This window comes from Xiphias gladius, chromosome 4, assembly GCF_016859285.1.
Source record: "Xiphias gladius isolate SHS-SW01 ecotype Sanya breed wild chromosome 4, ASM1685928v1, whole genome shotgun sequence".
In the NCBI taxonomy this organism is placed as follows: Eukaryota; Metazoa; Chordata; class Actinopteri; order Istiophoriformes; family Xiphiidae; genus Xiphias; species Xiphias gladius.
Genome location: NC_053403.1, coordinates 6287458 through 6310899, shown reverse-complemented (window position 1 = coordinate 6310899; position 23442 = coordinate 6287458). Strand labels below are relative to the sequence as shown.

Sequence of the window (23442 nt, the reverse complement as noted above, 5' to 3'; positions counted from 1 at the left end):
TGGATTAACAAAGAATATTTTAATTTACCATTCGTAAATGGCACTCTTGCATGGCTGCATCTCTGAGAGAGTATAAATCCCTGTAGTTCTTCAAGTTAATTTTTTCTTTCCGTCCCAGAGCTTCTAACACCCTCATCCCAGACTCCATATTTCTCCAAATGACCCAGCATCTTCGTAGAGCAGTATCTACTGCTTTCTCATCTGGACTGACTGGCTGGGCTCCCTCCAGCTCCACTCTTGTTCTTTGGAAAAGCTCAATTAAGGCAGGAAGTTCAGAGGAAAAGCGCAGACCTAGCAGCAGCTTGTCCTCTAGATTTTTGATATCATCTGTAGCAGAATGCTCCCAGGAGACCAAAGTTTCCACAGTGCGGTGAATCCTCTGCCTCTCTGAATTAAGCTTAGATGGGTACAACTCCTGAGCTAATGCCTCCAGTTGGTCTCCTGCTTCTTGACACTGTGTCTTCACCAAAGGAAGTTCAACCAGGAGTGTTTGGCATAATCTGAACCTCTCACCCACACTGATTGTTATGTCTTTGGACCGCTGGATTTGGTCCTTGGCAATGTCCCTAGACTCCTCCATTTGTCTCCTCAGATAGAGATATTTTTCTTGCTCAAAGGCATTTAAACTAAGAGCTTTGCACCTCTCTTGCAGTTCCCCAATTGTGTAAAGCAGGCCACTTCGCTTTGCCTCATTGCAGTGCTGAAGCTCTTGTACCTGACACTGATTCTCCATTAGCATGTGCTTCAAATGTGCAACTGTTGAAAGGGTTTCCTGTGTTAAAGGGAACTTTTGCTGGTCCAAATCAGTCAAAATTTGCTTTAAGCTAGCCTGGATGGTTGACAATTCCTCATCTGAAGAGGTTCGCTCATGAATCAGCTCCTCCAATTCCCAGCTGGTTGCTCTCTCATGAGCTAGGAGTCCATCTAATTCTGTCCAAAGGCCTGACAGTCTGTTGACAAGGTAGCGGCTCTCTCCTGGACTCAACCCTTCTGCTATATCCTTGAAACTTTCTGCCATTGCCTCCACTAGATTTAGCTGGCTCTGTACCTCTGCAGTGGCTAATTTGTGACTCTCCAGCTCGCTCTCCAGGTTCTGGATGTCAGCTTTGGAAACATTTTCAACATGGACACAGGGGTCTCTTGTTGCATGTGTTTCTGCTAGCCATCCATCCATGCTAGCAAGCTGGGATAACAATTTTTCCCTCTCATGTAGGTGTTTCTTCATGGTGTCAAGAACATGATCCAGGCTGTCAGCAATGGCTTCATAGAGGTCCTGTACTACCTTCAATACTTCACTTTCTTCCTTTTCCATATTAGAGGCTACATCTTTCATCTCCTCAACTTGTACTTGTATCTTGGACCGTCGGGACAATATATCAGTCTGAAATTTCTTCATGTCAACAATCTGAACACGAGCCTCTTCTGGGAAAAGGGCTAATCTTTTCCCAGTAGAGACGTGGTTTTCTGCCTGCTTGGCCCATATGATCAAGTCTTGTAATTGTTTGTTGATCTTAGTTGAAGAAATACTTCCACAGCTATATGTGTTGAGCTTTCTCTTGGTGAAATTAAGCAATGACCCCAATTCCTGAAGATTACATTGGATCTCATCCTTCTCCTTCTGACCCAGAGAGAAATGGACGAGAGCTTCTGACTGGGACTGTAAGTGTAGATAAAGCTGGTTATAAAGTTTTAGGTCTGTGGTTAGACAAACAAATTCTAAAGTGCTTTTCGTATCATTGCTTTGAAAGTTGCATTTCTGCAGAGCTTCAAGCTTGGCTTTAAGCTGTTCGGCCTCTTTTATTAGAAGAGAGGATTGAGAGGTGGAATTTGTGGCGTGTTGTAGAGCTCTCTTGATACTCCCTTCTAAAAGCCTCCATTCCTCTTGGACATCTCCAAGCTGGGCAAGAAGAGCACCTGAACTTTCACAATCGCTCAAGTGGACTGATAACTGGCTGCTTAGGTGGAGCAGCTCCTCCATTATGTCTTTCTTCTGTTCCATGGTTTGCAGTAGAGCATGGAGTTTGTCAGCTTGAATAGCACTACTTCCCAGAGCATTTCTGTTAAAACCGTGAAAAAAAACATGAGTGTACTATATATCATGCACACAAAGAAACATTATCAAGTAATGATGATGTAAACTACAGCAAAAGATTACTCACAAGCTCATTTTTTCCTTTTCAGCAGCTAAAACCGCCAGAAAAGCTCTGGTCATCTTCATCTGTTTATGATACTGTTTGACCTCATCCAGCTGTGCTGCTTTCACCTGCACAGTGGCAGAGGCATCCAGCAGTGCTGCACTCCATTGTCCTTCAGCTCTTTTCAAGGCATTTGGGTCACAAACCCTGGCAGCACTAATTCTTTTCATAGTAGCTACTTGCTCCTGAACACAGCACCTGTACTCCTACAGTAGACAGAATTGGCTTTAGAACAGATTAGACCATTTTCTACATTATTGCTTTTTTCTGTAATAAAAAAAAATCTAGGTTAAATTTGTGAATCTTGTGATATTGAAGTTGGTGCAAACTATGTTAGTCATACTAAGAAAAAGAAGTAAATTGAAGTACTATACATACCTCTGCTTCCTCGAGCTGTTTTACCATGGCTGTGAGATCAAGTTGTGCTGGTTGATATCGACATGCCAGAACCTGCTGGACAGTTCGTACAAGTCGAATCTCTGGTTCACCAGGAGAGGACCTCAGATACCAATTTAAATCAATCTGTGGTTTCCTCTATAAACACAATAACAACAACGAACCAAACAAAGTTATTGGGAAACCTGTATTGAGGGAAAAAAATACTGCTTGCTATAGCACCCTTTAGGCCTGAACCTCTGTTGGTGAAAATAATGACAATTATGTGGAAAACAGACCAAAAAAAACAAAAACAAAACAAAACCTTATTGCTGCCAGCATTATGTTGGGGTGGGAATGTTTTCTCTTTTTTTTGTAAATGGTGGGAATGATTAATTGTCTTTCCATAATTAAACAAAATCAAACTTGGTATCAAAAAGCATTCAAACCATCGCAGTGCAAGTCACAGACTGTATACTGTGGGTAATTAGACAAACTAACGACCCAGCAGGAAATCATTGTATCTTTTTGGTCCTTCCTGTAGACATTCCTGTCAGCAGCATCATAGGAATATATAAACAACAATCAATCACTGATACTCTTATCTATTCACTGTACCATGCATTTATAATCAACCTTTTGCACACTTGGACACATGGAGCTATGCATTTATACTTTGAATTATATTACTTAACAATAATTTAAAACATAAAAAACATTTTCATTTCAATACCCATTTGCTATATTGTCCACAATTACAGAATACAGGTTGAATACAACAGTGAATAATAACAGTGAACCAGTCACTTCAGAATTGAACCTTTTGTACACACACTTTAAAGTTCATAGTTTTACAAATCAGTTTATTAAGTCACAGCAACATGATTTGAGACATAGCAAGCCTAGTGTGAGAGAGGTGCTGCCAGCTGATTTTTTTTTAATTTTATTAAAACCTGTTGATACTCACATTTATTATGTTACTTCTTTCCACCAAGCTCTGTATCTCAGACAAAATATCGTTCATGCTGGATCTGTGTTTGTAGGATGCTGGTAATCCCCCCGTCGTCTCTCCAGAACCCGGATCAGCTGAAAAACCCAGCGCCGTTGTCTCACCCTCCATGCCTTCTTGCATCTGAGGCTGCATACACACAAGACAGGGGTGGTGTCACATTTTAGCCTTTTCCTTCCCTGTGTTTGCCCACAGATAATAACAGAGCTTCCTGTTCTTTCCCTGCTCCACAGTGGTAAATATTACAGTGTTGGCAGCGGCCCGGCAAGTCGGTGCAGTTAAAACAAGAATGTGCCAGAGTAGGGAGCAGTCTGCCCCAAGGGAGAAGGACTCCATCTACTCATCTACAAAGGGCTGCCTCCCATACGTCTTTGAGGAAATAACTGCTCTGTTATAATTTGTTTAGACAGGGAAAACACCAAAATATGACATGAACTGCCGGGTTACTATATTACAAACAAGGGAGGTGCCTTTTGAAACGCATTAAGCATGACCAAGATGTGTGTTGTACCAGGGTGTAAGTACAGCGAGAAGAGGATTTGAAAACATACCTCTGATTGGCTGCAGGGAGAAAAGAGTACAAAAGAGAATATCTTATACTGTTTGAGTCAAGTTTGACTCACAAATATTACTTTCTCATAAAATGTGCAAAGAATTAGGTGCATTGGACCAACACAAAAGCTGAGAGTACATACAAGAGTGTACAGTCTGAAATAAACATTCCTTACCAGTGTTTTGAAGTAAAAATGTGTCTAACACACACACACACACACACACACACACACGTTTTAAAAATCTTATTATATTGGAAATGCTCCTTGAATCATGACCACTAAAACCAGACAGCTTTATCACTACAAATATTTTGGTATTTGGAGGAACATTTTAGGACAGTCAGTATTCATCACTGTAAACAAATGGAAGCATTTTTATAGAGAGAACGCACGCTGTTATTACTCACAATAATGACAGGTTGTGTTAGTTTGAGAAATTCCTCAGGGACCAAAAGGTATTTTTGAGCACTTTGGCTTGTACTATCAAAACACATTTGGAAACTGAATAGCTCTGAAGTGACAGATATTAGCAGTTTCCATTTATGCAGGAGGCCAAAATTAAGAGTATTAACAGTGGTTAAGTAACATGTGTGTGTGGTTTTCTCTCTCAAAATGGTCTTATGCTTTATTTTCTTTCCCTGGCATTGAACATAGGTACATAGGTAAAGAAGATTTTTTTTTCATAGATTTTCTGTCACTACCGGGTGTCTAACGTTGGAATATGTTTGTTTTCACTATTCAGCATGCGATTCTGTGTTTTGTGGCATAGTGTTATTACATAATTTTGTTTTGTAATAGGCAGTTTATATTTTTTTCTGTGCCATACACAAGGATATATGTGACATGAATTTCATTCATTTGTCAAGAGAAAAATGTCTTTTTTTTCCACTGGATGACCAATGTTCCAAAAAAAAAAAAAAAAAAAAAAAGGAGAATGCTAAAAACTATGACTGGACATGAAATGAATTATGACATTCAAATGCCAAATGGTGAAAGGAATAAATCTACTAAAAAAAAATAAGTTCCAGCTAAGCTTAGGGCAAATGTTGGGATAAAATTATAGTTTTAAAATGTCAGAAATACTTAAGTTTCACTGGACACACACCCACTGTAACATGAGGGCAGGCAGCGGAGAATGGCCCTGTTTGATTAGTGAAAGTCAAGATAGCAAGGACTATGAATTTACCTGGGACGTCTTGGTCTACTGCCTGCGGGGATGATAAAGTCCTTCCCACTGTTCAAATTTCTTTAACAAGTGAAAAATGTGTTATATTTGCAGAGCTTCACTAACTTTGAGATTCTGTTTTTCTTATGATTCTAGAAACCTGACAGCAATCACTGATAGTATTGATTCAAAACTTTTTTTTAAATGGGATGTCCTTGTGGCCTAGAGGTCTACAATGCCGACCATGTAGTCAGAGCATCCCCTGTTTGACCTTTCTTGCACGGCAATCTACTCTCTGCTTCCCTGTTTCCTATTAGCTGTCTATATTGTAAACATGAGTAAATTTTGTCACCTTTGTGTCCTCCAGCGATGCAGGTAACTTTGATTCACTTTCTTCTTTTAGCGGCGAAGCGATGTCTCGTCTTTCTGGCACTTCTGAATGTTTGCACTCCGGGCCATCAGGGTCACTTGTTTTTTCTGTGTTTTCTCCTTCTGCCATCTCTGCATGTCCTGGACTTGTGCTCTCTGCAGTGTCTGCACCCATCATCTGTTTATTGTCACCAGCAGGTATGTGAGTTTCGGTTAAGGCATCTCCAGTTTGCACTGAACTTTCCACAGTGCACAAGACTGAGCTAACTGTTTGCCTTTCAGTCTGACAGAAATCTGTCACCTCCTCTTGTCTGACTACCGGAAATGTTTCTGCTGCATGAGTGCCAGTGAATTGACATTCAGCAACACTGCCACATGATTTGGAGGAATTCAACACCTCACTGTGGATTAATTCATGGGTTCCTGATTTTTCTTTGCATGATAATTTGGCACTTGTTGATTGCCCTTCCTCTAATTCTGTACTCATTAACGCCACGGGGTTTTCTGACAGTGAGTCTTCCATTTGAGACAGATTTGATTTAAGACTCTTTAAACAATGGCCTTTCGAGTCTGTTTCATTTGCTTCAGGACTGATTAATTTTGAAAACAGTCCAGCTTTCTTCTCAGGAAGTCCGGTGCTTGAAACCTCTGTGAGCTTTGCACCACATGACTCTACTAACTGTGAACATGTGAATACATCTGTACTGCTGGCTCCAACATTCTCCCTTTGCTGCATGTCCTGTGGCTGGTAGAAGGGCAGCTCCATGTCCAACACTATTGTAAACACTTTTTTTGGGCTCACACTGATATCCTTACAGCCTACCCCTTTTTCTTGAGCATCAGTAACTGCCTTAAATGTCTCTGATTGTGCTGCTAAATGAAGGCTTTTCAAGTCTGTTTTGTCTGATTTGGGACCGATGAATGGTGTAAGCAGTCCAGATTTCTTCTCAGGGAATCCTGTGCTTGAAACTTCTGTGAGCTTTGCATCGCACAGCGCTGCTCCCTTTGGATATCTTGGTACGTCTGGACTGCTGGCTCCAACATTTTCATTTTCCTGCATGTCTTGTGGCTCCATGTCCAACAAAACTGTAAACACTTTCTTTGGGGTCACACTGATGTCCTCACATGGTCCCTGTTGTTCTTGAGCATCAGCGGTTGCCCCAAATGTCTCTGACTGTGCTGCGAAATATCCAGACACATTTTCAGTGTTAAAAAGCGGGAAGTCATTAGGCTTTGTTGCCAGGGATGTGATAGAGTGTGGTGCATTGATTTCTTTGGTATTGTTTGTGTCTATAGCTGACGGTGTGGAGTGCAGGATTGAGGTAGTGTTGTCCTGCAATGGTTCAGGGATCTCTTGTTGAGCTATTAGGCTCTCGTTGAGAGTTTGAAGTGAATCTGACATTATAGGCTCTCTGTTATTTTCAGAAAGTGTCTTGCTTTGAGGGCCGCTATCTGTGTTAATGTTGCCAATATCTTTTGGCCTGAGATCAGTTTTCACATTCATTTTTGGTGGAGATGTTAACGGTTGTGATTCCTGGCGGGTTTTTGAATTGAAAACATCTGGGATTTTTGCTTTTGGGACTTGATTAGGTACTAAGGCATCTTTTTCAGCTGTTTGGATAAGGCTATCTGCAGTACACATGACTGAAATGTGTACTTGTTCTGTAGAAATACATGGGTCGTCCTCTCTTGTGGCATCAGCTTCCACATTAGATTTTCCTGAAGTGTTCATGACAAGCTCAGTGGAAGGCTGATGTTTTTCTAAAGTGTAGAAACTGCCTTTGGTTATCATTTTGTGGTCATTCGGATCCCTTTCTGAATTTTCCTTATCTGTTGCAAACTGGGAAGGAGATGCTGGAGGACACATGGCCATTGTCTCATCAGGTGAAGCTGAATTTGTTGTGTCACTTCTAAATGTTTCTCCAACAGTTTCACACGTCAAATCTTTGTTGTCCAATTCCACTTCACCGTGACCTTGACTCACCTATGAAACGCAGGAAATTTAACAAAAATATTAACCACACGAATAATATTATCACCATTGTTTTGTACTGTAAGATTAAGTGACTGAAAATAAACTTACCACACACTTAGACAGGGTTTCAAGTGCGGATGTGCTTTCACTGAGAGCATCTGAAGCATTTTTCTCCAGTTTTTTTGAGACTTTTGTTTCCAAACAATTTAGAAGAAAATTTTTGTCTGAGAGCACTTCACGGAGAGATTGTTGAAGCTGCAAACCTTCATCCAGAGCTGCCTACCAGAGCACAGACAGATATACAAACTCAAAAAAAAAAAAAAAGGAGACCTTTTCATAGGTAAGATATAGTTTTTTGAGATCACTGACCTAAGTGTGAACAGGACAAAGTGCCCATTCTTTCTGGTGTTGCAACAGTTTGGATGTTCCTGATCTGTTGAAATTCACTTTGCCTGTCTACGTGGTATTTTACAGCCATTCAAGGGGCTCTGTGAGGCTGTACTTTAGGTACAACGTCGTCATTTGAGCTAAATGTTAACATGCTCACAATGACAATGCTGATATTTTGATGTTTAGCAGGTATAATGTTTCAGCATCGTAGCGAATAAAAATGCTAACATTTGCTAATTAGCATTAAACAAAGTACAGCATAAGTTGCTGAGAATATCATTAGTTTTGCAAGTAATAAACAAAAGTAATGGGCAAATTAAAAGTTTGGCCTGATGATGGCGCTAGATGAAAGGTTAACAGTTTGCCAAAGTTATTACAATTAATCCTATGGGGAGCATCAATGTGTGTATCAAATTTAGTGGCAGTCCATCTAATAGTTGTTGAGACATTTCACTCAAAATCAAAAATGTTAACTTTATGGTGGAAACAGAGTAAAAGTCAGTGGATCACCAAAGTCAGTAGGATTCATCCTCTAGGCACCGTAGGAAAAAAAAAAAAAAATGCAAATCCAGTATCCAGTAGTTGTTGAGATATTTCAGTCTGGACTCAGTGATTGTATCATAAATGCAGCCAGCCAGGCAATGAATCTGTCAGCGATGGACCCCGAATCTGTTCTAGCTTATAAAATGCTTAGAACTACAAACTGTAGAGGTCAACCATTTTGCATTTTACCATCAGTAAATGATCATCAAATTAAGTCATAGACATCAGTTTATTTACTGTATATACGCTAAGACCATCACTAAGAAGACTGGCAAAACAGGAATAACACAGTCGGATTTAGGCTTAGAGTTTTTGGTAGTGGCAGAAAGTGAGGCTGATGGAAAAAATGAGTCACATCATGTTTATGATCTTTAGTAATGCCAAAGAGCAAAACTTTGCTGAAATTAGCCACATGCTCCCTGTGAGGACTATCTATTATGTCCACCATGTGCAACACAGAGGAGACGGTATTGCCATTCTTGTATTTCTGAAGCATAAAGGATGGACCTGTGACATTTTAAGAACAAATTTTAAAAAAAGACATAAAAGCTCTGCTAAGTAGAAACATCATGTGTTTTTTGTCCCAAGCCGAAAACGGCAAAAGATAATAGTCTTCATATTAACACAAAGTGCAGGCTCAGATGGGATCGGATGTTTAAGCTCTCTGCATTTGTGGGAAGTAACTACTGCCTGAACTTACGTTCCACAAATTCCAGGTCACAGACAATAGAATGAAGGGCCAATTAAAGTCGAGCGTACTGACAGTTTTTATCTGAGCTTTTTTGGATATTGTTTAGAATTTTTGGGAATTTATTTAATTGGCAGTGGCAAAGCAGACTCTGTTTGTTAAATTATTTTTTTTTATATTAAAAAGAAAAATGTGTATTACCTGGCTGGGCGATGGTGGTTCAGCTTGTACTGTTTTGCTCCACTGCCGCAGCTGCCTAATGGCCTGTCTCACCCTGTTAGCAGTGTTTTCTGCACACTCCCGCTTCTTTTGTAGAAAAATGGACCTGAGGCTAGAGTTAGGACACGAGAGAGAAAACAGACAGGCGGGAAATTAGTTAATTGGATATTTAAAACATGGGGGAAAAAAATATACATGTAGCAAGACTACATTTTCAATAAATCGCGGTTCTTTGGTCTTAAAGACAACAGGTAGTCTCTGGCTCACTGCAGTGTTATTGATAATGAAGGTGTTTTACAAGGTTCATAGCACATTTCCCACTCTGTATGCTTTCTGTTGCCAATACAACATTTCAATCCATCCAACTTGTTTTCCTGGCATATCTTTTAATGTGCACTACACATTTTGACATCAAGAAAGCTGCATGGATATTGTGAGTTAACGTTGGAGGGGTTAATCGTTTTGAGGAATCCAAAGTACCTGTCAAGGTCTTCAGCAACTCCATCAACAGTCGAAATGACATCTGCAGGAAGCATTTCTGGGCTGATGCTGGACTCTCCAGTATTCTGCAGGCTGTGAACTCTTGCAGCCAACTCTGTCAGCCTGTACTCAAAGTCCTGAGAGAGGAGCAAATGCTTCTGTGACTGAAAATATTGTCAGATGTCTAAGATTTCGTGTTTGACTGAGTGGACAGGCAGGCAAATTCATTGAGCATATATTCCTTCACGGACCTACTAATCTGGGACAAAGCAACATTTTAAAGGATCTTTTAATGTTACCTGTATAGTACTCCACAGCTGCTGGAGCTGACTGATATCAGGTAACACGTCATGGTTCTCACACAGATTTCCAACATCTTCAGCCAGGTCTTTCACAGCTGACTTTACACGGGAGACCTCTTCCTTCACTTTTTGAACTCTCTGGTTGCTGTTTTCTTTGAGCAGAGCCAGGTTTTCTCTAATGCTGCTCTCTAGTGCCCCCTTGTGGGTTCGGAGGTTGCTGACTTGCTGGGAGAGGCTGGCTTGGGCCTCGACTGTGGAACCGTCTGCGATAGAGTCCTTCAGTGTTACAAGTTGCAAAATGTCTTTTTCTATGTCTGTCACTTCTTGTAGCAAAGCCTGAAAAGTGGAGAAAGTGACACATGAACATGAAAAATTTTCCATCTCCTCTATTTGAATGTCTTTTCATGGATTTAATGTAGAAGGAAAGTGAAAAAAAACAAACAAAAAAAGAAACGTACGAGAGCTCGTACATGATTCACCGGGTCGGTTTAGTTAATGGACCTCACCTCCAGAGCTGGTACATCAGTGAACAGTCCATCTGAGCTTTCTTTCTGGGCTTGACAGGCTGACATCCTTTTCTGCACGGATGTCAGTTTACGTTGGCAGTCCTGCAGTAACTGGCCAAAACGTTCCTCAGTACTCGCACCTTTCTCGAGGCGGGAACACACATCCTGCGGATATTTCGGTGACACCGAGACACAGTCAGAGAGCTTATATTTAAGTACACGTTCTTGTTGTGATTATAATAAAGTATGACTTCATTGACCCAACCTGTAATGCTCCATATGTGTTAATTTCAATTGATTTTAAAGTGCATGGACTAAATAAAATGGATATTGTTACAATATTTTTTTCAAACAGCTGAATTGTCTGAATTGTGTTTACGTCAATTTAGTCAAGTTTGCATTCCTATTTCTATGACTTTGAGTGGAAGAAGTTAGACCTTTCAACTATTTAGCTATTTAATTTCAACTTACTTTAGGCTAATTATTCAAATGATCCAGTTACTTTTAGCTAACTATTTGAACTATTTATTTATCATTTTTCACTTGTACTATTTATCCATTCTTTATCTATTACTTTTGCCTGTGTACTGTATTTAAAAAATGTATCCATTACTTTTAGCTGACTATTTGAACTGTTTATTACTTTTAGCTCCTGTAACTATTTTCACTATTTGTCCATTACTTTTAGCTAAGTATTACAGCTGTCTATCCATTACTTTTATCAGAATTTTCGACCATTTATCCTTCGGTTAAATATTTCACCGTTTAACCATCACTTTTGGCTAACTATTTCAAATTGCTTACCAGTATTCATACAGTCTCAATTGCAACATGTGGTTTTAAAGTGTTAAAACTGACTGAGGTTGGTGAGAGGTGTGTACTGTGCAGTCAGCCACTATTAGCTGGTAGTTCACTGGTTATTGTGGCAATAAATTTACTAAAAAACACTTTTAATCCTGTTTTGAGATTTATCTTCCTCTTAACATATATATAGGTATGGTTTTTTTGTTGTTTTTTTTGTTTTTTTTAATTAAAATCCTATTTCCTATTTTTTCCACATTAGGTGAGCTACTCCGTAATCTTGCCATGTACCCCCTGCCAACTGCAGAAGTGCACCGTGGGGCACAAGTACCCCTGGTTGGGAATCACTGTGACAAACCATGATCATCACTTTAAAAGGAAAAGTAATGTTTTACCCTCAGCTCTGCCATCAGTGATAAGCAGCAGTTGTCCAGCTCAGCCCAGGAGGGATCTTTCCAGATGGCGTCGCTGGTCTGCTCAGCCAGCTCCCTCCTCTGTTCTGCCAGGCTGGTAAGAGTTACTTGCAGGGATTCAGATTCATCCCACAGTTGATGGGCTAGAAGGCAGGCTTGTCTACGTTCACCTGTTCCAGGCCAGGGGAATAAAATGGGGAGCCGAGCAATTTGGCGCTGCAGCGCTTCCACTTTGCAGCCAACCTCCTGTCTTCCTGCCAGGTAGGAGGAGGTGAGCTCTGGATCAGCCTGCAGAGCCCTGAAACACCAGGAGAAACTACCAGATTATAACTACTTCTGTCTTTAAGTGACCAATGAAGATGATGAAGCCCAAACCCAAGATTGATATTTTTTTCCAACCCTAATCATCCTACTGATTAAAAAGATCTTACTGATTAAAAGCCATTCAATTGCTCCACTCGCCTGTAATAAGGCTCAACTGATTGCAGAAGGTCCTTCCACTGCTCCTCTATTTTCTGAATGGTTTCCCGAATTTCGAGTTTCAGTTCATCTCCATCACACAGTCGGTGGCTCAGACAATTCCCAATAACTCTGAGCTCCTCAAAGCGAGCCTCTCCATCTGCTGTTGCACTCACCATAGCCTGAAATATAGCATGTTTTCAAAGATCTGTGCATAACCTATTCAGAATTCAGCATGAAAAGTGACAAAAACGTCTCCTTGATTCGGCTGGTATGACAATGACAACTTTGTAACATAAACGTCTCTTCCAGAAAGTTCTCTGAAAATGTCAGTCATCATAACATCGGTTCTGCACAATGAATAGGCCATCCACATTTCGGAACGAGTAGGAACAAATGAGGACACAAAGAAACAACACATCAGTGTGATCACACCCTGATCTGACAAATCATACTACTGTAAACACCACTTTTTACAGCTATATGAAACAAAATAAAAATAATCAATATTTAAAATACTACACTTAATTTTGCCAAACAGGTATTTGGCTCAGGTGTGATGCAAACTAAAGGAGCTGAGGAGTATAAGTAAGTCAAATGAATCATGTTCAGATTTGTTGTAGGATATGATTTGCCAGATATGTAGAGAAATTGAGCAGCTCAATCAATCAAAGTAGGTGAAGTTTTCTTACTTGAGCACGGTGAAGTCTCTGTGCTTCAGGACTGGGGCTTTCAACAAGTGAAGAGTCAACAAGGAGTCTCAGATCTGCGACCCAGGATCGTGTGGACTTAGACAAAGCCCGAAACACCTCAACGTCCCTGCTCAGAGAGCACTGCTTCTCCTCGGCGCCATGTAGTGTGTTGGTGTGGAAGTTGTGGTATCGTTCCAGCAGTTTGCTACCTTGTTCCACCAGTGCACATTGCTGAAGGTTGCTGCTTTGTAGGGATGACACAAGCTGACCGAGGAGCTCTGTCCTCCCTCTGCAGGAAAGAGAAATGAAAAGGGAGTTGCTGCTCAGCGACAGTTTATTCACACTTTCAAATGTTAATAAGGGGACAAAAATGAAGCTTTGTCTTTGTCAGGGCTAAGTTACCAAGGATGTACTGAAGTGATAGATAAGAAGAAAGGAAAAATCTGTCACAACCTTGCAGCTCTTTCAAAGTGTATTGGAAGAAGAAATTCACCTACACTTAATGAATTTTCAAATTGAAACAATGTATATGATGGGAGTCTCTGCATCAGCCAACCTGGAGTAATTGCTTAAACCTGTATTTCCATGCGTGTGATATGATGTTGCACCTTATCAAAAGCTTTATTTAGTTACTATAAGCGTGTGCTACAGACAGTGTGATACAGAAGTCAATAGCTTAACTGTAACCTAAATACACACAGTATAAAGTATATCACCCCATACACTGCCCAAGTACAGCTCATAAATACATTTAAAGTCTTAATTTCTACAATTTTAAAAAAAATTGTATACAGAGCATTACGTGCCTTCACCCAGAAAAAAGTTTACCTTAGTTTAAGTGCTTCCTCTTGTAGGAGGCTAAGATCTTCCTCCTTTGCTGCTTTTTCCTCAGCAGCTTGCAGCCATTGTTCCAAATGCTCGCTCTCCCTCTGCAGCCTACAACACACATACACCATGACTGCAGGCACACGCATGACGCAGTCACGCTTATGTAAAGTCTTCTGAAAAAAAAATTGCGACTAAGTTTTATGTCTCCAGTTAGAATGGGCAGACTTAGGTACGAGTGCAACAGACAGCCTGGTGAAGTCAGAAAGCACTGACTGGCAATGCTTAACTAAATCACTCTTGGTTTTGGGCTTTCTCATGGGAACTGTTGACAATAACAAAAATATACGATATAGTTAACCATATCATTTAAATCAAGTTGAACTATAGAAAAGAAAAATGTATGAAAAAAAGGCATTGAAAAGAAGTTAAAATCAGGTTAAACACTAGAAACACAAATGAAAATAAAAATGATTACATGGATTCATGCAGAATATTTCATTGTCCAAAGATAGATAACTAATTTTTTCAAATCTGATATCCTCCAAAGTATTTCAACTGATTACTTTGAGTAATTACAGGTATGATGTCTATGGTTTAACACAGACTGATGAGATATCTATTCTTGTAAAGAACAGGGTTCGCAGTATAATATATATCCTGCATGCTTTGCTGATCACAATTGGTCCCTCTCGCTGCTCTTACACTTTTAGACTCATTTCAGGTTTTGCCTGTTTTGTTCTTTATGCAGATCCCCTGATGACAACCACTGAAACACAGTCAGGTGATCAAGCAGCTTTTGGACAAAGAAACAGAAAGCATCGGAACAAACTCCAGAAATATCTGCCGAGCGGCTCGCTCATGCCCTTATTGTAATGTGTAAATGTTGCATGTTATGTTGGATGATGTTTGCGTGCACGCTACATGGTCGCAAAGACATATATCAAGATTTCACGTTAGATGTGTAAATCTTTAGACATTACATGACAGCTGCATTGAAAAATGAACTTGAAACGTCTATGCATGTTGTCCGTTACCTGTCGAGGTCCTGGATATTCCTCTGAGTCTGTTCTTCCACCTCAGTGAAGAGCTGATGGGAGTTTCTGACTTTCTCCCGCAGCTGAATCCCATCCGTAGACACACTCTGTAGGCTATCCGGAGTGGCTATGGAGCTCATAACACGCAGCTCCTCCAGCAGGCTCTCTGCCTGCTCATCCATGGTCTGGAGTTGCCAACATAGTTCCTGCAGAGGCAAAGACATTACTGTTAGTGATCCGCATTTCAAACCCTCAGTTATCGGTGTCTGGACTTTATAGCCGCTACGTGCAGAATTTAAAGTGATCATAGCATCTTTTAAATCATTCTGGTGAAAACTGGTGTTTTCACTTCAGTCATCTCTTCAATGTGCATTTCTGTCTAGTACGGTCTGTTGCGATACCTAGGGAAGAGCACCAGAGTCACAAATCTTCTAATTCCACACCCAGTTGCTTTAAAATGCACTAGGTAAGATTTAAAATAAAAAACTTTTCCCCATCTTTGACACAGTGGGATCACTCCAGTCGAGCTGATGTCATTATGGGAAATCTTTCCCACACAGAAGCTGACAAATTAAAGTGAAACTAACTGTTTCCTGAACAGCAGCATGTGCACTGTGTCCACAGAAATCTGGACTGTCTTCCCCACCACTGTAAGATCACAGTGAGTGTCTAAGATGAATTTTACTGACATCAAATTCCACACTTTCTGTGTGGCACAGGTCGTCTTTCTTGCTGGAAACTGTATCACATGACATCACAAATGTATACTTGCACTATGACTATTTGTATGAGTGATTGGAAAAAATAACTGCACAATCTGCTGAGGTTGAATCCATTTTTATTCGCTTCCATCATTTATATGTGTATTGCAATTTGTCGTGTGTTTTTGGTGTGGTAGCAGTCTCAGTACACAGTGACTGAAGGCCTGGCCTGTAAGTGAAACAAACTTTGGCCAGTTCGGTTATCCCAGAATTGTCACAGTTTGGTAACACATAAGAGGAATAACTGAATTAGACTGAGTGATTGAATGTTTACTTATATTTTTTCAGTCACTTATCTCTGGTGTTGTGTCTCTCCGTTCCACTCCAGGGTGTTCGGGAAAAAAAGAGTCCCCAGGTGTCCAAACCCCATTTTAAAAGGTTCCAGGAGGAACCGAGTGAAAAGATGGTGAGGGGATATGTTAAATTTAATCAGATGTTAAAATGCTTATTTTTCTATTGCATGAGTACAACCACTTTTAGGCAATACGAGTATATGCTGTGTTGTTGAAGAATGTAGGGGATCGAAGTATTTATTGTTGCTCTGACAGCTTAAATGTTAGAATAGTCATACACTCTCCAGTGTTGTGACCCTGTCACCCTGTTGGTGGCCCACAGTTTTTAAAAAAAATCAGAATTATGTTTAATGTCTTTTGTATGCCTTTCATGCCGGTGACACATTGGTTGGTCTGCAAGGTCCTTGCACCAAATCGCTAGTTTAAAACATTAAATTCCAATTCAGAGCAACACTGCAATTTTCACATATTTGCTTTCAAAAAAATTAAAAGCATTTAAGGTTTGAATTTGAAACTTGACTGCTAGGACGAAATGTGATGCCACAGCACTAAACATACATGACTTGTACTTGGCAGTAATGCAGGTGGACTTTGTGAAAAGCTTCAGCCATTGATACTTTAGGTCTGGCTTTGGTGCAGGAGAAATGTTTGTGTTAAATACAAAGGTCATTGTGTCATTTCCTGGGTATAAGACAGGTTTCCAACCAGTATCTCTACCTGCTACCATATTTAGAAAAAAAGACCCAATATAAAGCATCCAAATGAAATGGGACAGGAAGCAATTTTATGTTACAGCTCCATTTCATGATTTGAGTTGATGTAGATGTCCTGTGAGTATTTATACATACAATCTCTTCCACAAAACATCTTAAATATGTTTTTAACAAACCTATGTGGGATTATATGGTAAAATTTGAGTCTAATACTAACAAATATATATATATTTTTTCAAACTAAGTCTTAGAACTTACTTTAAGTTTTGCAAGGACTGTTGCAACATCTGAACCACCGAGAGCGAGGAGGGAGTTCTGTATCTCTTGGAGGGAGCTGAAGCACTCGGCCATCCTGGCAGTAACTTGTCCCCTAGCAGCCACCATCTGCCTGTAAACATCCTCTGCTTCGGAACCAATCTCCTTCAGCTGCTCTATTTTCTTCCTTATCTGGGTCTCTGCCATCTAGACAAAACAAAATTAAGCATGAGGCCTGAGCTGACAGAGACACCGTGGCTCAAGGTATGTGTGTCTCTGACAAGCATGTAAAAATATATCCAGATTTAATCAAAAAGAGAAGCGTGAAGTGTGTTGTAGTGGCATCATATCAGTTCAAATAATCTGCGGATCATCGTCTGTCCATCCTAGCAGCCTTATTTCAGCCTGTAACTCCTACAGTACAACTTAAAACAGAAAACGAAATCAAAAGCTACAAGCTGTACCTGCAGCTCCAGAGGGGGCTCTGTACTTTGAAGCAGCGACTGAATCTCAGTGGCTCTTCGTTGGAATCGCTCCATGCTCTTCTCTACGGCCACAATCTCGTTCTGGAGGGAGTGAGAGGGAGGTTGTCATTAGTCAAAGCGACTGCAGAAAACCTGAGGATCAATTAATTTCCCATAAGACACCCCCAGAGAAGTCTGAAACTATGTGTTACGGAACGATTAAAAGGAACCACGTTTTACCTGCAGTGTCTTGATGTCGTCCTCTGACTGAAAGGATGGAGACTGGGCAAACACTGCTAGTTTCTTGGTGGTCCAGCTCTCCACTTCTGCTCCCAGCTCAAGGACTCCATCCCACAGAGTCAGGCCAAGGTGCAAGTTTTCAAGGTGGGAATCTGTTCTTTCTGATACCTGCGAGAACGTGAGTTGCAATGAAAGCTAGCACTCGTCTTATAGGACCCAACTCTGCTCAACCTAAGACCACAGCACTTAGATATTTGCAATGCTTATTACTCACTATACAAGCTTTACTTCATAATTTACATACATGGGATCATCCACACATAAAATAAAGGGAGGTAGTAAATTCTACTTTAACAACAGTGGTTGAGGTGAGTCTTTAAAGCGTCTAAACTCACATCCAGCCAGCTGTCCATGAGAGTGTCAGCCTCGCTCTCAAATGGGATGATGGTGCATTCTGGTATCAGACGAAGGTGAGCGTGAAGCTGCCTGCAGACACTGCGGACCTCCTCTATGCTGTCCCCAAGGCCGTTCAGCTCTGCTTTTGTTCCCTGAATCTGTGAAATCACACATACAGACACACACAAAGGCTGTATTATGTATTTGGGTGTCACCACAAAGACCCTGTGCCGGTAATCTAACAGGGACACAAGGATGATTTGATGGCTACTGCATGCTCTCTATACTTTACTCGCAAACTGACCAATGGGCCAAACTCCAAAAATCTTGATATTGTACCTTATTGTGTAATCTGTGCAGGTTGTCTTTCCCAATGTAGGAGGCTTGTTCACTAATGGTGCTTTCTGCTCTCTGCAATGTCCCACTCAGCTCACCACGAATGCTCTGAAACATCTTCAGCAGCTCAGTTAGGACACGACACTGCTCCAGCCTGAATGTGATCCGTAACACAACACAAACACACCCCAAACTCAGCAAAGTAACACAACTATATTGACATAGGGTTAAATCATGAAAGACGGAAGCTTAAATAATCCAACATTGTGCTTGTAACTACTCCTCTTGTCTTTACCGTTCAGTTACCGCTTTTTTTGTCTCCTCCCAGACATCCTCCACCCCGCCGGTCTGACTCACATCATAGATTCCTGATGAAGATGCATCTCGTATGTACTGCAGCTCAGAGAGGAGGCCAGCAAGACGCCTTTCCAGCTCTGTCAGGGCACGTGTCCTGAAGAGGAAGAAACAGTCATGAGTGTGCTGGGTCATCAGTGCACAGCGGGAAAATAGAGAGGTTACGGAGGAGTGGAGATTACTGATATTGTGAGAAGACAGCTAAAAAAAAAAATCACGATTTGAAGGGTAATATGTATTATGTTTTCATGTTTTCATAATGTTTGTTGTTTGTTAGATTTTTGTTCATAATATAGCTAAAACCCAAAGGTTTACACAATCATAGGAAAATATCTGAGAGTTATTTTAGTTACTTAACACAGTCGTCATTATCCTGATGTAGTAAACTCCCTCAATCTGGTATTCCACCCCCAGCGGGAAAATGGAGAGGTTAAAATGAATAACAATGTATTTTTGCATCCAGATCAGTGTTGTACCTCTGCTGCAGAGCTGGCAGGGTGGGCTCGGGCAGCCCCAGATGTTCAGCTGCTCCCTTTATCTCCCTCAGTACTCCCAACAAGACAGCTCTTCTCTGGACCAAGCTATCCTTTGCCTCTCCCTCTTTCTTATCATGGCTGCTTCTTCTGTTCTGGTCCTTGTCATCCCCTTCAGACCTCCGTGTTTGAGCCTTGTGCTCTTCCTCCCTTTGTATCTTTGTTTCATTCTCTCCATCCAGCCTACTCCCTTTGGCCTCCAACCCTGACTCCTCTTCTGCCCCACCTGGAGGGGGACGCTCCCGCTCCTGTGCTCCCCCCTGCTGTGGTGAATCATCCCCCGTCTTTGTCTGATGTATCTCCATAGGATTCAACTCTTCATTCCTCTGCATTTGTTCCTTTCCCATTGGTTTTATTTCCTCTTTGCTCTCCCTTTTCCTGGCTCTCATCAGCTTTTTCTCCAGGTCCACAACGTGCTTGGACAATGATGTCACCACATCCTGGCACGTGACAGTTGCACCATCCACGGTCAGAGTCATCCCCGCTGCCTTTAAATTGCTGTCAACACTATCGGATTGTTCCGCAACAGTCTGCAACCTCTGCTGCATTGCTGCCTGCCAAGAATGCCTCTCCTGCTCCCAGTCTGCCTCATTTTGCTGCCTGCTGGCATCCTGGTCTGCCAGCACGGCTGGGATCTCGGCCTTGACTTCTCTCACTGTGGCCAGGAAGTGATCCACAGCCTGGGCAGCTAACTGAACCTTCTCCAGCTGTTGTCTGAGCTGCTCGAGATGACTGACACTGTTGAGGAGAGCCTGGTGGAGGGATTTGGCTTCAGGGTGTTGTCTTTCCTCTTCACTGCCTTGTTTTATTAGTTTTCTCATTTCAGTCTGCAGCCTGTCATCCATTTCCTGGATAACACATCAGGGATTAATAGTAGTTTTTGCATATTTCACTCTCAGAATTACAGTGTTAAGTGTTTGAACAGAGGAAAGATGTACCTTTAAGTCAGATAGCAGAATAGGGTCAGCCAAGATGAAGGAAGAGATGTCCATAGACCCTCTGACGATCCCATCCAGTTTTTGTGTGATCAGTGCCATCTGATCATCTGCAGACTCCATCAAGACAGCAGTACTCTCTAGAGATGTCATCCTGACACAAACCAAAGTAAAAGCAACGTTACTTGTTAGAATAAGTTGTTACTATGTCTTGTACTAACATATGGTTATTAGTTCACACCATCTGCTGATTAAGATTGTGTAATATAATTGAAAGCTTCAGAGTAACTACTAAATGGACCTTGAAGGGAGATAGTTGTTTCCAAGGTCAAGAATAAACTTTGAAACTTATCTTACATTTACAGTCCTTGTGCAATTATATTCTGCAGCGATGTTTCAGACCCTAGTAATGGTGAACAGTTATTGTTTGTACTGGTAAATGAACTTTTTTTTGAAAGATCCCCAACCAGGAATAAGTGTTACAAATACTTTTGATTAATCTGAGAGGTGCACTCTACCTGTTCTTTAGGCACACTTGCTGGCCTCTCCACTCCTGAGTCAGCTGCTCCCAGTCTCTTTCCACTTCACTCAGGTCTTCCCTGGTCATCAGAGGGGCAGACTGGGATAGGTCGGCATATCGGAGCTCAAACTCAAACCATAGTGCCTCTGTCTCCTGTTTTAAAGTCTGTTGAGAAGACACATGTTTACAAAGCAATCAAAAGACAAAGTGAAAAGTTTGCACACGGTGACTTATGCAGAAAGTATTATTTAATGCGGGGACGAAGACCTTCCTCGGCACTGCGGTTTGATTGGTCTAGGTTGTAAAAATGCATTATGAAAGGGGGTGTAGTAACATAAGTGATGCTTCAACTTGCCTGTAGTTGCTTCTTTTGGTTCTGCACGGTAGAGGTAGTGACTGGCTCTGCGATAAACTCCTCCAAATGTTGCTTGTTCTTTTGGAGTTGAGACTGAAATACCAACCAGGACTTTCTGTACCTACAGTGAAAGATTTACACATGAAATGCTACATGAGAACAGAGGAAGTTCATCTCACTCTGTAAACTCACGCTGAGATATGAACCCATACCTTTCCAGTACTTCCTCTGCCCCAGTGGGGCGCTCTTCCTGCGGTGGGGCGACTGTCTCTGGGATGACGGTCCACTCTGCCTCCTGCTTGGTCTCCACAGTGTCACCCCTCACAACCGCCTGGGAGATGGGAGAGTTACAAAGTGACAGTCCAGTGAAGAAAAGAGGAATAGCTGGAGCGGCGAGCCTATCCAATTACTGAGGATTAGTGCCCTACAGCTGGCGCTGTGGCTTGTAAGTGTCAGTCACAGCAAATTAAACCGCTGAGTTTCTTTCTGACTGGGAAGAGGAAATGGAACTTTAAATGCAATGTATCAAGTAAATAGGATTAATTTCAGGATAATTAACATGTGCAACAAACTCAAAGCTGCATAGGCAACATTTTGAGGTTAGGTAATGTGATAAACTGAAGGAAAACACACACTTTTTCTAGTGAGGTTATGACTGTGACACTTTCTCCTTCTTTCTTTGAAGCAAATAATTAATTGTAAGTGTCTCATAGTTTGATTGAAACACAGAAAAGTGTGGCATGCCTCATACAGTAACAAGCTGGCTGTCCCAAATTGTTATCTACTTTTGAGTATGGACACTGGAAAATTCAAACTACTTCACATTACATGATTTTTAGGTTAAAAAAAAAAAAGTTGTTCAAACATTTCAAAAATGTAAATGATCGTCTCTAACTGCAACTTGGAACTCACAAAGTACTCAAATACCTTGTGGAGCTGAGAAAATCAAGAAAAAAAAAAGAAAATCTAACGAAACGTGGTCATGTGATCCCATCATACCTGTATATGAGTTTGGGCCTGCTGATTGCTCTCTGTGATGTGCAGCAGACGAGCTTTCAGTGGCTGCTCTTGTGCTCCAAGTGAAGGCTTTTGATTTTGCCCCGACCACGAGGCTCTATGTTGTGTCAGGTTGTCCTTTCTTTCTGCTGGGGTGTCCTCAGATCGCTGTGGCAGTACATCAACATGAAGTGGCGCTGAGCCAGCCCCAGGTGAGAGGTCTTGTTGTGGGCTGTCCGCGCTTTGTTTCTGCGGCAGACTGTTGCTCGGCTGTGTGTCAACCGACATGCCAGTCGCACTCAGCGGGGTGTTTCCCCCAAGCTGCCGTCCCCTGCTGAGTTAAGAAACGTTCATCAGGGGGAGGTCAGGGCCAGTCAGTTAGAACCAGTGCAACAGGCATCTCATTAAGATTAGTAGACTCAAAGGATTACAGAGTGACAGTTGTTATGAAATAAGCTGTCTGCTTCAATTGAATGATGCGGTTCCAGTTTTTTTCTATTTCTGTCCAAATTTTAATATCTTAAACTGAAGTCTAACGCTCTTCCTACAGTTTGACGTTCTACCTCCCACTGACTGGCTTTGGCATGACCCAAGCTTGTTTTGTGAAAACTCTTTTTTTTTTTTTTTAATAAATTGAGCTTTTATCTGAAATATGAACTGAATTTTATTTGTAGATGCACTAAAGAACTGTCTAACCAGAAAGATAAGGAAAGACGTTCCCATCATGCACAAGTCAACCCTTACATTAATACGAGTATACTTAATGAGATCAAATTCAAGGACTTTTCAATGACTGCATGGCGTTTCCGAGTGGAAATCACGGGCTTACATTGAGCATGTTTTGGGGTATCACACGACATCTGTCAGAATTATAGATCCAAACCATAGTAAATCCAAACAAGACTATTCAAGACTGAGGGAATGGCATGCATAAACTTTGCTTCAGAGCAGAACAGACAAAGTGGATATACACATAAGGAATGTGGATTTTATTATTTCCTTCTTAACATTAGCATTATCTTACGTGCGCGCTGGGAGCACTGTGTCACTGGGTTGTGTTTCCTGTGCTTCATCTGACTCCTTCAGCTGGTCTGTTGCCAGGCAGGATGATTTACTTGCTGTCACTGCTTCACACAGCTCTTGGAGCGATTCAAACCGTGCCTCAACAGATGCAGCTCCGTCCATGACGGCCTGGGGAGGAAGGCGAACCTCTGAGAAACTGGAATCAAGAATCTTTCTGTCTTGCTATCTGATCTTTTGTCAAAATCAGAGAGTTTGCCACACAGTACAGTCA

General features: G+C 41.3%; 1 protein-coding gene across 1 annotated transcript in view; it reads right to left on the bottom strand.

Annotated features, from left to right (window-relative positions):
* The window catches only part of LOC120789093 (nesprin-2), an 88242-nt gene that overhangs the window by 50486 nt on the left and 14314 nt on the right, over positions 1 to 23442 (bottom strand). Inside the window, exons 25-51 of the mRNA XM_040125586.1 lie at positions 23173 to 23339; positions 22152 to 22479; positions 21365 to 21483; positions 20281 to 20431; positions 19286 to 20190; positions 18751 to 18906; positions 18459 to 18609; positions 18119 to 18277; positions 17724 to 17891; positions 17484 to 17585; positions 17023 to 17226; positions 14998 to 15203; positions 13964 to 14071; positions 13136 to 13424; positions 12447 to 12625; positions 11967 to 12282; positions 10771 to 10935; positions 10262 to 10600; positions 9963 to 10099; positions 9465 to 9594; positions 7751 to 7921; positions 7444 to 7651; positions 5651 to 7296; positions 3538 to 3708; positions 2574 to 2729; positions 2160 to 2401; positions 29 to 2057 (exon numbers count right to left, since the gene is read on the bottom strand). Coding sequence (XP_039981520.1) covers positions 29 to 2057; positions 2160 to 2401; positions 2574 to 2729; positions 3538 to 3708; positions 5651 to 7296; positions 7444 to 7651; positions 7751 to 7921; positions 9465 to 9594; positions 9963 to 10099; positions 10262 to 10600; positions 10771 to 10935; positions 11967 to 12282; positions 12447 to 12625; positions 13136 to 13424; positions 13964 to 14071; positions 14998 to 15203; positions 17023 to 17226; positions 17484 to 17585; positions 17724 to 17891; positions 18119 to 18277; positions 18459 to 18609; positions 18751 to 18906; positions 19286 to 20190; positions 20281 to 20431; positions 21365 to 21483; positions 22152 to 22479; positions 23173 to 23339 — 9102 coding nt within the window. The remainder of the gene's footprint in view (positions 1 to 28; positions 2058 to 2159; positions 2402 to 2573; positions 2730 to 3537; positions 3709 to 5650; positions 7297 to 7443; positions 7652 to 7750; positions 7922 to 9464; positions 9595 to 9962; positions 10100 to 10261; positions 10601 to 10770; positions 10936 to 11966; positions 12283 to 12446; positions 12626 to 13135; positions 13425 to 13963; positions 14072 to 14997; positions 15204 to 17022; positions 17227 to 17483; positions 17586 to 17723; positions 17892 to 18118; positions 18278 to 18458; positions 18610 to 18750; positions 18907 to 19285; positions 20191 to 20280; positions 20432 to 21364; positions 21484 to 22151; positions 22480 to 23172; positions 23340 to 23442) is intronic.